At 42.2% G+C, this 13,499-nt stretch overlaps 1 protein-coding gene across 2 annotated transcripts in view; it reads left to right on the top strand.

Moving 5' to 3' along the window:
• The window catches only part of PHEX (phosphate regulating endopeptidase X-linked), a 258,980-nt gene that overhangs the window by 59,375 nt on the left and 186,106 nt on the right, over nt 1-13,499 (top strand). For both annotated transcript variants that reach the window (XM_056131276.1, XM_056131277.1), the window contains exons 6-7: nt 7,115-7,183; nt 11,264-11,380. In XM_056131276.1, the coding sequence (XP_055987251.1) occupies nt 7,115-7,183; nt 11,264-11,380 (186 nt within the window). The remainder of the gene's footprint in view (nt 1-7,114; nt 7,184-11,263; nt 11,381-13,499) is intronic.

The following is a 13,499-nucleotide window of genomic DNA, read 5'->3' as shown; positions in this document are numbered from 1 at the left end:
TAGAAGCTAGAGTGATCTAGGTTCGACCCTGGGCATCCCATATGGTCCTCTGTGCAGAGTCAGGAGTAACCCCTGGACATCTCGGTGTGAGATACAAAAACAAAAGCCAAAAATTAAAATTTATGAGTAGGAGGACTAGGGATAGCTCACAGGCAAAAGTGCTTGCCTCGTAAGCCTGAGGCCAGTGAGTTCCAGAATTCAGTTGCCAGGCACTGCTCCACATGTGGGAGTGTGAGCCTAGTGGCTTTGCTGTTTGGGATCCCTGGTGCCAGAACCAAGTTTGTGATCTCAGCACACAGTGACCAAATCTGTGTAACCCTGGCCATAGCAACAACAAAGGGAAAGGGAATGAGTGAAATACATTGAAGAATATATTTACATGTAGATAACTTGACTTTTTTTTTGGCTTTTTGGGTCACACCTGGCGATGCACAGGGGTTACTCCTGGTTCTGCACTCAGGAATTACCCCTGGTGGTGCTCAGGGGACCATATGGGATGCAGGGAATCGAACCTGGGTTGGACATGTGCAAGGCAAACACCCTACCCGCTGTGCTATTGCTCCAGCCCCCTAACTTTTTGTGACGCACAACATTTTTTGTAGAAGCATAATAGATCCAGAATGGCTCCTTCAAAATAACTCTTTGTAATTTGCCTCTTTGAAGTCAATTGCTCTCCCCAATCTCTTTTTCTCTGAATTTTTTTACTAATTGCCTTTTTTTATTATGTGGTAACAATTTGCCCCTGTTGTGTTGTGTGTCCGTGCTGAGTATTATTCTATTGTGTATAATAGTCAATCTGTGGGCCAGTGGAAGATCTTTGGGTTGAATGAAGCTCTGAAAAGGATTTTGTAGAAGTACAGGTTTTCATTTCTCTTGGATAAACATCTAGAATGGGATTGCCAGGTCATATTCAAGTGTATGTTTAACTTTATAAGAAACTGTCAAATTGGTTTCCAAAGTGACTGTGTCATTTTTGCATTCCCATCGACCTCAAGCTCTTTATGAATGTTCTGCTCTCCACATCCTCATCAGAATTTGGCATTGTCAGGCTTTGTTTCTTTGCCATTGTAGTAGATGTAGAGTGAGTGTAATTTACATTGTGACTTTAATTTACATTCGCTAAAGACTAGTGAAGTCTTTAGAACATGTGCTCATTTGCATACCTTCTGATTTTTTCTTTTTCTTTTGGGTCACTCCCAGCTATGCTCAAAGCCTACTGCTGACTCTGCAGTGACGGATCACTCCTGGTAGGATCGAGGCTCGGGGACAATATAGGGTGCCAGGGATTGAACCTGAGTTGGCCATGTGTAAGGCAAGCCTACTAACTGCCATATGGCCCCCTGAATTTATCTTTTATTGTAATAATTTATATAGAAAATTTTCTTTCCAATCCCTTCTGGACCCATATATGCATTAACAGACTTTACATATACCAGTTCTTTTAACTGTTAAAATAGTACTGTAGCACTGTCCTCCCATTGTTCATCCATTTGCTTGAGCGGGCACCAGTAACATCTCCATCGTGAGACTTGTTACTGTTTTTGGCATATCGAATACACCACGGGGAGCTTGCCAGGCTCTGCCGTGTGGGCAGGTTACTCTCGGTAGCTTGCCGGGCTCTTTGAGAGGGGTGGAGAAATTGAACCCGGGTTGACTGTGTGGAAGGCAAACGCCCTATCCATTGTATTGTTAAAATATACAGAATTAATAGAAAAGTCCACATCTTGTAGTTTCTCTAAACACTTAGCCACTGATAAATAAATCAAATTGGTTTATAAAAAAGCAATCTTGTTGGATGTATCTCTGTTGCTACTTCACTTGCAACACTTCATTTTCTAATGACACAATTGTCCTGTCAGTCTCATCATTCTCATCTGGCATATTCCCTATGATTTTATCTTTCTTAATTTAAATCTAGCTGTGAGTTGAATGTTCTTTCCTGCAACTTAAAAAAAATATTTTTCTCCTTTTGCTGCCAGTTTAAGTCTTGAGTGTGCTTCCTAATTTCTGGAGCTCTTTCTGTGAATGTTTAATCACATGAACTAGGTTTTCATTAGCTACTTTTCAGGCATAATATCCAAGCTGTGTCATGGGTTCCAGATTCACAGTTCAAACTAGTGCTCAAACAGGGCGATACGATTGTTTACAGAGCCTTGACAGGGAACAATGTTAATTTTCTGTTCTGTAGAAGGGACTAAAAGTTTCTACCAATTCACATTGAGTGATTCAATTAGTTGTTGGGCATCCCAGTTTTCTTTTTTTAAATTTATTTTAATTAGTGAAACACCATGAGGTACAGTTGTAGAATTACAAATTTTTGTGTTTGGGTTTCAATTATACAATGATCGAGTTCCCATCCCTCCACCGTGCCCATTTTTCACCACCACTGATCCCAGTATCCCCCCCACCCCCCCATCCCACCCTGCGTCTGTGACAAGGCATTCCCTTTTGTTCTCTCTCTCCTTTTGGGTGCTGTGGTTTGCAAAAGAGGCATTGAGTGGCAATCATGTTCGGTCTATAGTCTACTTTCAGCATGCATCTCCCATCCTGGGCGGATACTCCCAACACCCTTTACTTGGTGCTCCCTTCTCCATCTGAGCTGCCTTTCCCTGTAGCATGTGCGGCTGGCTTCCAAGCCATGGAGTAAAGCTCCTGGTACTTATCTTGGCTATTCTTGGGTGTTAGTCTCCTATTTTCTTACTTTATGTTCCCCAGATGAATGCAATCTTCCTATGTTTGTCCCTCTCTTTCTGACTCATTTCACTTAGCATGATACTTTCCATGTATTACCACTTGTATGTAAATTTCTTGACTTCATCTTTTCTAACAGCTATATAGTACTCCATTGTGTAGATGTACCAAAGTTTCTTTAACCAGTCATCTGTTCTCGGGCACTCAGGTTTTTTTCCAGATTCTGGCTATTGTAAAGAGTGCTGCACTGAACAAACAAGTGCAGATGTCACTTTGACTATACTTTTTTGCCTCTCTGGGATATATTCCCAGGAGTGGTATCGCTGGCTCAAATGGGAGCTCAATTTCTAATTTTTTGAGAATAGTCCATACTGTTTTCCAAAAGGGCTGAACCAGTTGGCATTCCCACCAGCAGTGAAGGAGGGTCCCTTTCTTGCCACATCTGCGCCAATACCAGTTGCTTTTGTTCTTTTGAATGTGGGCCAGTTTCTGTGGTGTGAGATATCTCATTGTCATTTTGATCTGCATCTCCCTGATGATTAATGATGTAGAGCATTTTCTCCTGTGCCTTTTTTCCATTCGAATTTTTTCTTTGAGAAAGTCTCTGTTCATTTTGTTGCCCCATTTTTTGATGGGGTTGGATGTTTTCTTCTTGTGGAGTTCAACCAGTACTTTGTATATCCTTGATATCAACCCCTTGTCAGATGCGTATTGGGCTAATATCCTTTCCCATTCTGTATACTGTCTTTGTATTTTGCTCACTGTTTCTTTTGAGGTGCAGCAGCTTCTTAGTTTAAGATAGTCCCATTTGTCTATCTCTGTTTTTGCTTGTTTGGCCAGTGGCGTGACATCTTTGAAGATACCATTAGCTTCAACGTCATGGAGGGTTTTGCCAACTTTGTCTTCAATGTACTTTATGGATTCCGGTCTGATGTTGAGGTCTTTGGCCCATTTTGATCTTACTTTTGTATATGGTGTTAGGTAGAGATCTGAGCCCATTTTTTTTTTTGCATGTAGCTGTCCAGTTTTGCCAACACAATTTGTTAAAGAGGGTTTCCTTGCTCCACTTCACATTTCTTGCTCCTTATCAAAGATTAGATGATCATATGCTTGGGGGGAGATGATGTCAGTATATTCAACCCTGTTCCATTGGTCTGCAGCTCTGCCTTTGTTCCAGTACCATCCTGTTTTAATTATTACTGCTTTATAGTAAAGTTTGAAGTTAGGGAGGTTGATTCCTCCCATTTTCTTTTTCCCAAGAATTGCTTTAGCTATTCGTGGGGGCTTATTGTTCCATATGAATTTCAGGAGTGTTTGCTCCATTTCTTTGAAGAATGTCATGGGTATCGTTATGGGGATAGCATTGAATTTGTACAATGCTTTGGGAAGTATTGCCATTTTGACAATGTTAATTCTCCCGATCCATGAGCAGAGGATATCTTTCCATTTCCTCATGTCCTCTTTTATTTCCTGAAGTAGCGTTTTGTAGTTTTCTTTGTACTGGTCCTTTACTTCCTTAGTTATGCTGATTCCTAGGTACTTGATTTTTCTGGGGCACAATTGTGAATAGAATTTTTTTTCATGTCACTTTCTTCTCTCTCTCTAGGGCTGGAGCGATAGCACAGCGGGTAGGGCGTTCGCCTTACACGCGGCCAACATGGCCGACCCGAGTTCGATTCCTCCGCCCCTCTCGGAGAGCCTGGCAAGCTACCGAGAGTATTCGATATGCCAGACACAGTAACAACAAAGTCTCCAATGGAGATGTTACTGGGCCCGCTCGAGCAAATCGACGATCAACGGGAGGGCCTTTACCTTTACCTTTACCTTTCTTCTCTCTCACTATTTGTGTATGGGAAAGCCATGGACTTTTGGCTATTGATTTTATAGCCAGGCATCCCAGTTTTCAAATTAATTTCTCATGTTTGTTTTTGCTTGTTTGTTTTTGTTTTGGTGACACACCTGGTGGTGCTCAGGGCTTACTACTGGCTCTGTGTTTATGGATCACTCCTGACAGTGCACAGGGGACCACATGGGATGCTGGAGATTGAACCTGGGTCTACTGCATGCAAGGCAATTGGCCTCCCCATTGTACTATCACTCTAGCCCCTCATATTTGGTTTTAATAGCAGAGTAATCTAGAGCTGTCAGGTAGTTCATATTCTTAATGGGTCGGGATCTGCATGTTTCCTCCAGCAGCATCGTACTGCTTCCTGCATACCAGATACTCATGACCATGGTCACAATGTGATAATGCATATATGCTTCCTATAGTCACCAATCTAAGAAATATTCAGAGGGTCACATGGCTAGTCTTGTATTTTTAGTGAAGTGTCTGTTTAGGTATTTTACCTATTCTCAAATTGGGCTGCTTTTTAATTTTTGAGTTCTGAGGGTTCTTTGTGGATTCTAGATAGAAGCCCATTGTAGAGTGACCTTTCACACATCTTCTCACTGTCTGTAGCTTGTATTTTTCTCTTTTTTTTCAATTTTACTTTCATAGAGTTGTTCACAGTAATTGACTGCATTCAGTATTTCAACACCAATCCCACCACCATTACACCTTCCCTCCACCATTATTTCGAATTTTTTCACCACCACTAAAGCCTGTCCTACAGGCAGATGCTAAATAATTTATTTTGTATTGCTTTTTATGCATAGTATACGATGTCTAAAACTTGGGGTCCAGAAAATTGAATTGAAAAATTCAATTGAAAAATCTCCGGACCCCAATTGAAAAATTGTAGTTCATATTGTTCTTAATGAAAAATTGGGGTCCGGAGACATCTTTTTGGTGAGCTGCTGTCTTCCGAGATTCATTTGTGAGTCTCTGGATCATAGCCTTTAATGTGCTTAAATGGCGCCTGGAGGCAGTTTATGGGCATGACAGCCAGGACAAGAACTGGGAGGAAATATGGGGAGGGACGTCCCATACCCACCTCCATGTGGCTTGGAGTTTTCAGTCAATGGTCCCGCTTACCTGGGTTTTTCTTCTGGAGGTTTGTGGTTGCTGGGGTTCATCTGGAGTAGGTGGAGAGAGAAAGCCTGCTCCATCTGAGATGTCCTGGTGAAATAAGCTCAGCTCGGAGTCTGGAAAAATCTCTGTGGCAAGCTACTGTCTCCCGAGATTCATTTGTGAGTCTCTGGATCATGGCTGTTAATTGTATTTTTTTCCCTTTTAGCAGTTATTTCCCAGGGCAAATGTTTTTTTTTTTAATTTTCGTTTATTTATTTGCTTTTTGGGTCACACCTGGTGATGCTCAGGGGTTACTCCTGACTCTGCACTCAAAAGTTACTCCTGGTGTTGCTTGGGGGACCATATAGGATGCTGGGAATCGAACTCAGGTCTGCAAATGCAAGGCAAATGCCGCACCCACTGTACTATTACTCCAGCCCCTCAGGGAAAATGTTTTTAATGTTGAAAAGACCAAGACTAATTTTTGCCTTTATAGTTCATGGTTTGTTGTCATGTCTAGGAATATTCTAGGCAACAGAGATTCTTTCCTGTGTTTTCATTTAGATTTTTTGTAGTTTTAGGTCTATAATGTTGAGTTAGTGTACAAGGTATGGGCTATGGGGCCATTTTTGGCAGATAAATGTTCATTTGTTTCAGCACCAGATTCTTTGAGAAGATAAAATTCTTTTCTTCGATCATCTTTAAATGTTGATCATTTTAATGAAGAAATTGTGCCATATTTTACCATAATAATTTCATTTATTTAGTTGTCTGGTATTGTTTTTATTACCTATCCTAAAATTCCTAGAGAATGGTCTGAGATTTGCAAAGATTTCTCAAAACCAAATTATTATTTGATTCTCCACGAATAAAAAAGCCAACACAATGCAGAATTTTAGGGATAACAAGGAAGAAAACCTGACTGATCAACACCATCAGACTGGCAGTTTTCAAAATACTATAGTGGGAAGACTATTAGAATATTAGAACAGGAGATATTGAGTCATTCTCCTTTGAGCTCCGCCCAACTGCATTACCTTGGAAAAGTCAGTTTCTTATTTGTAGTTTCTCCAGACCTCTTGTAAGAACTATTTCTACTCAGAAAACTTAGCTGTTTATTGTTCGTAAAACCTCAAAAGGGCTCGGAGCCAGGGATGTGGATCTGTGACAGAGTCCATGTTTGAGGCTCTGGGTTTGATCTCCACCATAGTAAAATCACCACCACAACAAATTAGAAACAAGGATTTACAGAAGTTTAGAGCCTGGAAGCAGGAACAAGTATCTGATGTTTTACAATATCAGTTACACTGAAGTGCCTATTTGTAGGTAGCTCTGAGTATCATGAATTAGTTTTGAGTTGATGACAAGGTCAGAATATGGTTGGAACACAGATCAGCTCATGACTCTGGTTCACATGGACCAGAAGAATTTACAGTGTAAGCAGAACGCTTTCTGTTTTTGTTTCAACAGCTGGACCAAGCAACACTCTCCCTCGCTGTGAGAGAAGACTACCTTGATAACAGTACAGAAGCCAAGTCTGTAAGTTCTACTTCAATTCTGTGCCATGTCATGTTGCTATTGTGTTCAGAGGCTATTCTTTGATCACTGACTTTACTAGAAATGAGCAGTGTGGCTATATTTCGACCATATTGATGTCGGTGGGCCCCACGGGTGACTTATGTGAAGCGGGGAGGAGAAAGATGGTCACTTTCTCCCCAACCGCCCCTGCCACCTGGGACCCAGGGTTACTGGGTTCTTGTCTCGCCCCGCAGAAAGGAATTTCAGGAGTAGACGAGCAGTGAAATAAATAGATTTTATTTGGAGGATTTTTTTAAGGTGTGGACGGAGAGAGAGTGAGAGAGAGAGAGTAACATACTCAAGAGAGAAAACGGGCTTCTCCAAGGGCAGAGAAAGCCCCTACACACATCCTAGCATTAGACACAAAAGCTTGAAAGTACACATCTCAAGAGGGGCGATGCGGGCAACACATGTGCTCGGGCACCACATGTGCTCCGCCACGTGGGCGCAAGCAGCACATGGGCTCAGGCAGCATATGCGCGCCCTTCCTTTGTTCAAGGTGGCCTTTATAGGGTTTCTCCAGCCTGCCCCCACGTGGGGCCTCTTCCCAGGTAAAAGTCCGTTGCTAAGGAGGTTACCAGGGAGGTCCAAAAAGAGAAACTTCGTGGGGAGGAGGCCTATATCCTCAGGGTCTGGGATGGTCTTATCAGGTCTTTGTTTTCTGTATCCACAAGGTGGGTCATTCCTAGAATTCTTCTTCCATGAAACTTTGTTTCATTGCAAAGGGCCTTTCCCTAGCTACCTGCCTACATCAATATTCCTAATGCTGGAAGCACAAGTCTTCTATTTATGCAGGTAATGATTATTCACTGTTTTCTAGAAATCTGGGCATGAGGACCATTCAAATCCCCAGATTCATGCCCTCATGATCCAGAGAGAAAGACAGCATTCCACAATGAAGTGAGAAATGAGCTCACAGACATTCCTGAGAAATGCAAAGAGTTCACTCAGTCTGTGAGAATAAAGTGTAGGGAATGATGCTCCTATACCAGTGGTATGCTACTTCATCAGTGGTATACTATTTCAAATCACCTGGGAAGCATCTGTTAAATACCCATCGATGGGTAGGGGATGTAGTTCAGTGGTAGACATGCTTTGCCATTGGTTTTAATCCTTGGCACCCAAAAAACCCCAAAAGCGCATTCTTGGGCCACAGCCATGGAGAATCTGATTTAGTAGACTGAAAGTGGGGACCCTGAATCTGTTTTCTTCACAGGTACCTCAGATTAACAAGAATCACAAATCATGTTGATTATACTTCTTGGCTTGGCTGGGAAACCTAATACTATAGTTTGTTGGAGATTGGATTAGAACTGGTTCATTCTAAATACTTCCAGTATATGTAGAAGTTTAGAGAACTTCCAAAGAAACCTAAGATTCAGGGGACTCTATACCAGGCAGCTCTCTGGTTTTTGACACACAGAAGGCTTGAGCAGAGACTGAGAAGAGCTGGCTCCTACCAGAGTTCCTTTTTCCTTTGCTGATACTTACCTTCGTGGCTAGAGGGATCTAGAGGGTAGCAAACTAGCTAAGATCTTAATCAACTTCCTGGCTGGAGACACTTATCAAAGGGGGCTGGCAAATCATCTTTATTGAAAGTGGACAGAATGAATTTTTTTAAATTTAGGATAAATTTTTTTTTTCAAAAAGCAAAAAAAAAAAAAACCCAAAAAGGGGAGGTCACAGTCAGCTATGCTCAGAGGTCACTCCTGGCTCTCCACTCAGGAAACACTCCTGGTGGTGCTCAGGGGATCATATGGAATGCTGGGAATTGAACCCGGGTCGGCCGCGTGCAAGGCAAACACCCTACCTGCTATGCTGTTGCGCCAGCCCCAACAGAATGAATTTTTACCTATTTGGGGTCATTTGTTTCTACTGGGGTCACCCTATCAAAGAAGTAGATTTGAAATCATCTCCCTATAAAACAAGTCAAATCCTCTAAACTAGACCTTCAAATGAACTTTCCCACCTAATTACTCCTTTCTTTCCTAATTGCTCGAGCTCAGATTTTTGTTAGCTGTGGATTTGATGAGAGCATGAACTAACTGTTCCCTCTTTTCTCCCTTCACTCCAATGCCTCCTTAGCTCTCTGACCAGTTCCCTTCTCAGAGCATTGCTTCCAGCTGAGGTTGGCTCACAGGCTTGGATGTAGATTCTCTAGAGGGCATTCAAGACCTCTTTGGTGACTCAGCTCAGAGCACTTTATCATCTCATCTACTCTTCTTTTTCTTCAAACAAAGACAGTTCACACACCTCACAGGGAAGTGCACAATTTATTAACTAGTTTCCTTTAAATGTGAGGCCCTCAATAACTCCAGGTTGGAATTCCAGCCTCTAAGTTTCCACTTTACAGCTTTATTTTGGGGTGAGGTAGATAGCTCAAAGGGCTGGAACACGTACATAGCATGCACAAGGTCTTGGGTTTGATCCCGAGTACTACTGTATAGGAAATAGCGCAGGCAACATCCAGTACTTCTGGGGAGCACCTCCCCCACTAAACAAAACAAAACAAATCCCAACTTATTTTGGTCTCTCTAATGTTACAGTTAGTAATTACATGTTTATCTCCCTCACTTAATCACACACTGAGAGTCAGACTCAAGCATTATTTAAAATTTCATCTGCACCCCCTACCATATGCACAGAATGCCTAGAAAGACATCTTGCACATGTATTGTTGAATAAATATTTTTAAATTGAATTGGGAATTGCAAAACATTGTTTCTAATTAAGACAATTTGCAAAGCTTTCTTACTGATTCAAGAAATTATTAAGGGCCTGCTATATGCCAAGAGCTGAGTAGGCTTAAGATTATGCTTATGGACTTATAACCTATACAGTGTGAAGCCATATATTAAGAAAATTTTTTCCCATAGCTAACTATTAGCTCATGTACTACCTGATGGATTTATTGAGTTCTCATTAATTTATCTGAAATCTAAAGACACCTCTGACTATACTCCCTAATTCTACATGTCACTGTCACTGTCCTCCCGTTGTTCATCAATTTGCTCAAGCAGGCCCAGTAATGTCTCCATTTTGAGACTTGTTACTGTGTTTGGCATATTGAATACCTCACAGGTAGCTTGCCAGGCTTTGCTGTGCGGGTGAGATACTCTCGGTAGCTTGCTGGGCTCTCCGAGAGGGGCAGAGGAATTGAACCCGGGTCGGTTGGATCGGCTGCATGCAAAGCAAAAGTCCTACCGCTGTGCTATCGCTCCAGCCCAATCTGGCTGGCTAGGCAGGTGTCCCCTTCCTCCCTCACCGCTCCATGTGTGTCCCTCCCGAAGCTGTGTGCTTGGTTGAAGAGGACGGCCTTCCCCAAATAGAGATGGACCAGTCTTCGGTAGAGGGTATACGAGTAGCTGTGCTCCCTGGCTAGAACCTCCAAACAAGTCTACAATGAATCCCCTAAAAATAGGTTTATGGGCATATAGGAATGAATTCTATATTTCCTATTTGTTGCTTCTCTTAATCATTTCTTTTCTCCTCATTTTCATAGAACTAGTGAGAACTTTGTCTTAGAAAATTCAAAGCTGAAAGATTTTAATACAGGACTTGCAATCATGGATCTTACATTTATTGGCATGCAGGTGCATAGATTAAGCTGGAAGACAATAAATCACAGTTTCCACCAACCTTCATAGGTCATGCATCCTGTTTTTAGCAACAGTTCTTTGTTGTTTTATCAAAGATTCACTTGCCTTGAAAGATGATGTCTGACCTTTAGCTTTCTATTCTGGGCTCACTTTAGAGATGTTTCATGTGTTCATAATATAACCAGTTGCAAGAAAACTAGTTTGCTTGATCCTTAATGGACATCTCTGTCTCTCACGAAAATTGTACCCAAGTTGCCATTACTCCTTCCCGCCCATAGTGATAGGCGGGTGGTTGGTATTATCAAATGCCTGTATCAAACCTAAGTTCAGAGTGAAAATCAAAGGCATTTATTGCCACCCACTGCTCCTGCTCTCCCATGTCTCTGAAGCATACTTCCTAATGGGTTGCAGTCATGGTCATTTGATTCTTTATCTCTTACAGTATAGGGATGCCCTCTATAGGTTCATGGTGGATACCGCTGTGCTTCTGGGGGCCAACAGTTCCCGAGCAGAGCATGATATGAAATCGGTGCTTAGACTGGAAATTAAGATAGCAGAGGTAAGTTAACCTAAACCTTTCTTTTCCTTTCCTTATTTGTTTTTATTTTTCGCCTATGCCCAGAAATGCTCAGGGTTTACTCCTGGTTCTGCAATCAGGAATCAATCCTGGCAGTGGTTGGGGGAACATATGGGCTGCTGGGGAATCAAACCCAGGTCGTCTGTGTGCAAAGCAAGTGCCCTACCTGCTGTACTATTGCCACAGCCCCTCTTTTCCTTATTTTAAAGGTGGTACATCCTAAAGAAAATACAGGACCATTCTGTAGCATTTCCCTGTGTTGCAAACAAATGGTATTAAGTGTCTCTCATTGGGAAGTCACAGAACAAAGAACCTTGACAGAGATAAGAGCTCTTCATTGCCACTCACCCTCTACTTGAAGGCCATTCACCATGGGCATGCTACTCAGCGGTGGGCAAGAAGGCAAGAGGGAATCCCTTTGACTTGACATTTGTAGATAATGCCTTGTCCAGTAAAAGAACAGATACACAATACATTCTTATTGATTCAGCTTAAGTGGAAGGTTGTTTGCAATTGAATATAATTTTGAGATCCTTCCTTTTCAGGGTCAGTCTGAAAATCTTGGGAGTCGGTCCACCAATACTTGATACACAGTTTGTTGTAGAGAGTATTTAAGACTTGCGGATAAGTGGTTTTTAGTTGCAATTCTGATGCTACTCTGTGCCAATCTTGCTTTTCACTCTATTCTTGTCCACTTTAACAAATGTTCTTGTGTTATATGCTGTGCTTTGGGCTCAAGGCAGAAACTTAAAGATAGAAAAACAAACATGAGGCTGCAGAGATTGCGTGGTGGTGGCACATATGCCTTCCTGTGTGAGGCTCTTTGTTTGATTCTTGGCCCTCCTGCCCAAGAACAAACAAGGGAAAATAATAGAAAAACCATAAGTGGTTCATTTTTTTTCATCAAATAAAAATTTCCCCTTAGGGTAGAAGAAACAAAGATAGTGGGATCTGCTTGCTTGGGACATTTTGTAGTGAAAAAGATACTTTTGTCAAGAAACTCTTGCTTATGGGTTAGTAGCACTGTAGCACTGTCCTCCCGTTGTCCATCTATTTGCTTGAGCGGGCACCAGTAATGTCTGCATTGTGAGACTTGTTACTGTTTTTGGCACATCGAATACACCATGGGGAGCTTGCCAGTCTCTGTCGTGGGGGCGGGATACTCTCGGTAGCTTGCCCCTCGGGGAGGGGCAGAGGAATTGAACCCGGGTTGGCTGTGTGCAAGGCAAACACCCTACCCGCTGTGCTATCGCTCCAGTAATCTCCTGTAATACGAGTTGGAAAAAATCCTGAAATGTATATGAATCTTAATTCTCCTTGGTTTGTTTATTTCAGCTGTGATGATGTATATGTGTTCTTCTCCCCAAATCCCTATGTAGTGCAAAAAGTTCATTTCTACATCTCAGTTTTGAAAACTGTGAAATAGTCTGGAGTCAAAGTCAGTGCCTCTGAGTCGAGAGGCCTCCTGGATCCTCTGCCCAGGAAAATGGGAAACATGGAGTTCTAAATGCAATTGAAATTCTGAAAGAGTTGGGGAAGGCCTTGCCTAGAGCCAGAGATTTTTAACCCCAGATGGGAATAAAAACAGCAGGGCTGAGGCAACACTGGAAATTAAGAGGCTAGATGAAGTGACAGATCCATGAGATTGGGGTGGGTAGTTAGCAGAGTTCTAAACAGTTCTGGGTCAAAAGGTTCCAAGCTCGATCAGTGACTTTGGGCAGAGTCAAGTCTTTCAAGATGAGTCTGGAAGCTGTTTGCAAGATGCAGAAAGTCTGTCCTGCAGGAGGTAGCGGGGGAGGCAATGTGAGCAGGGAGACATTTTGAAAAAGGGGAGCAGATATATGCCAAACCCTTTCTGACTTTGCTTTGAAAAGCAATGGTGCATCGCTTTTTGGCTCGCTGGTATTGAAAGCGTACCTCCCTCAATGACACTGTGGCTCACTTGGGACATTGGAGTGACTGGGACACATAGTCATAGGGAAAACTCTGAATCTCAGGAGACTGGATAGCCTCATTGAGCCAAAGTGAGTTGTTAGAAATAGAGCTATGGAAGCATGTGCTCAACAAATCCCAGCTAGAAAGAAGGGTGTGCACAGGAATA

Source organism: Sorex fumeus, unplaced genomic scaffold (assembly GCF_029834395.1).
Source record: "Sorex fumeus unplaced genomic scaffold, SorFum_2.1 ptg000086l, whole genome shotgun sequence".
Taxonomy (NCBI): domain Eukaryota; kingdom Metazoa; phylum Chordata; class Mammalia; order Eulipotyphla; family Soricidae; genus Sorex; species Sorex fumeus.
Note: the sequence above shows the minus strand (reverse complement) of the source record. Positions and strands in the feature narration are given on the sequence as shown.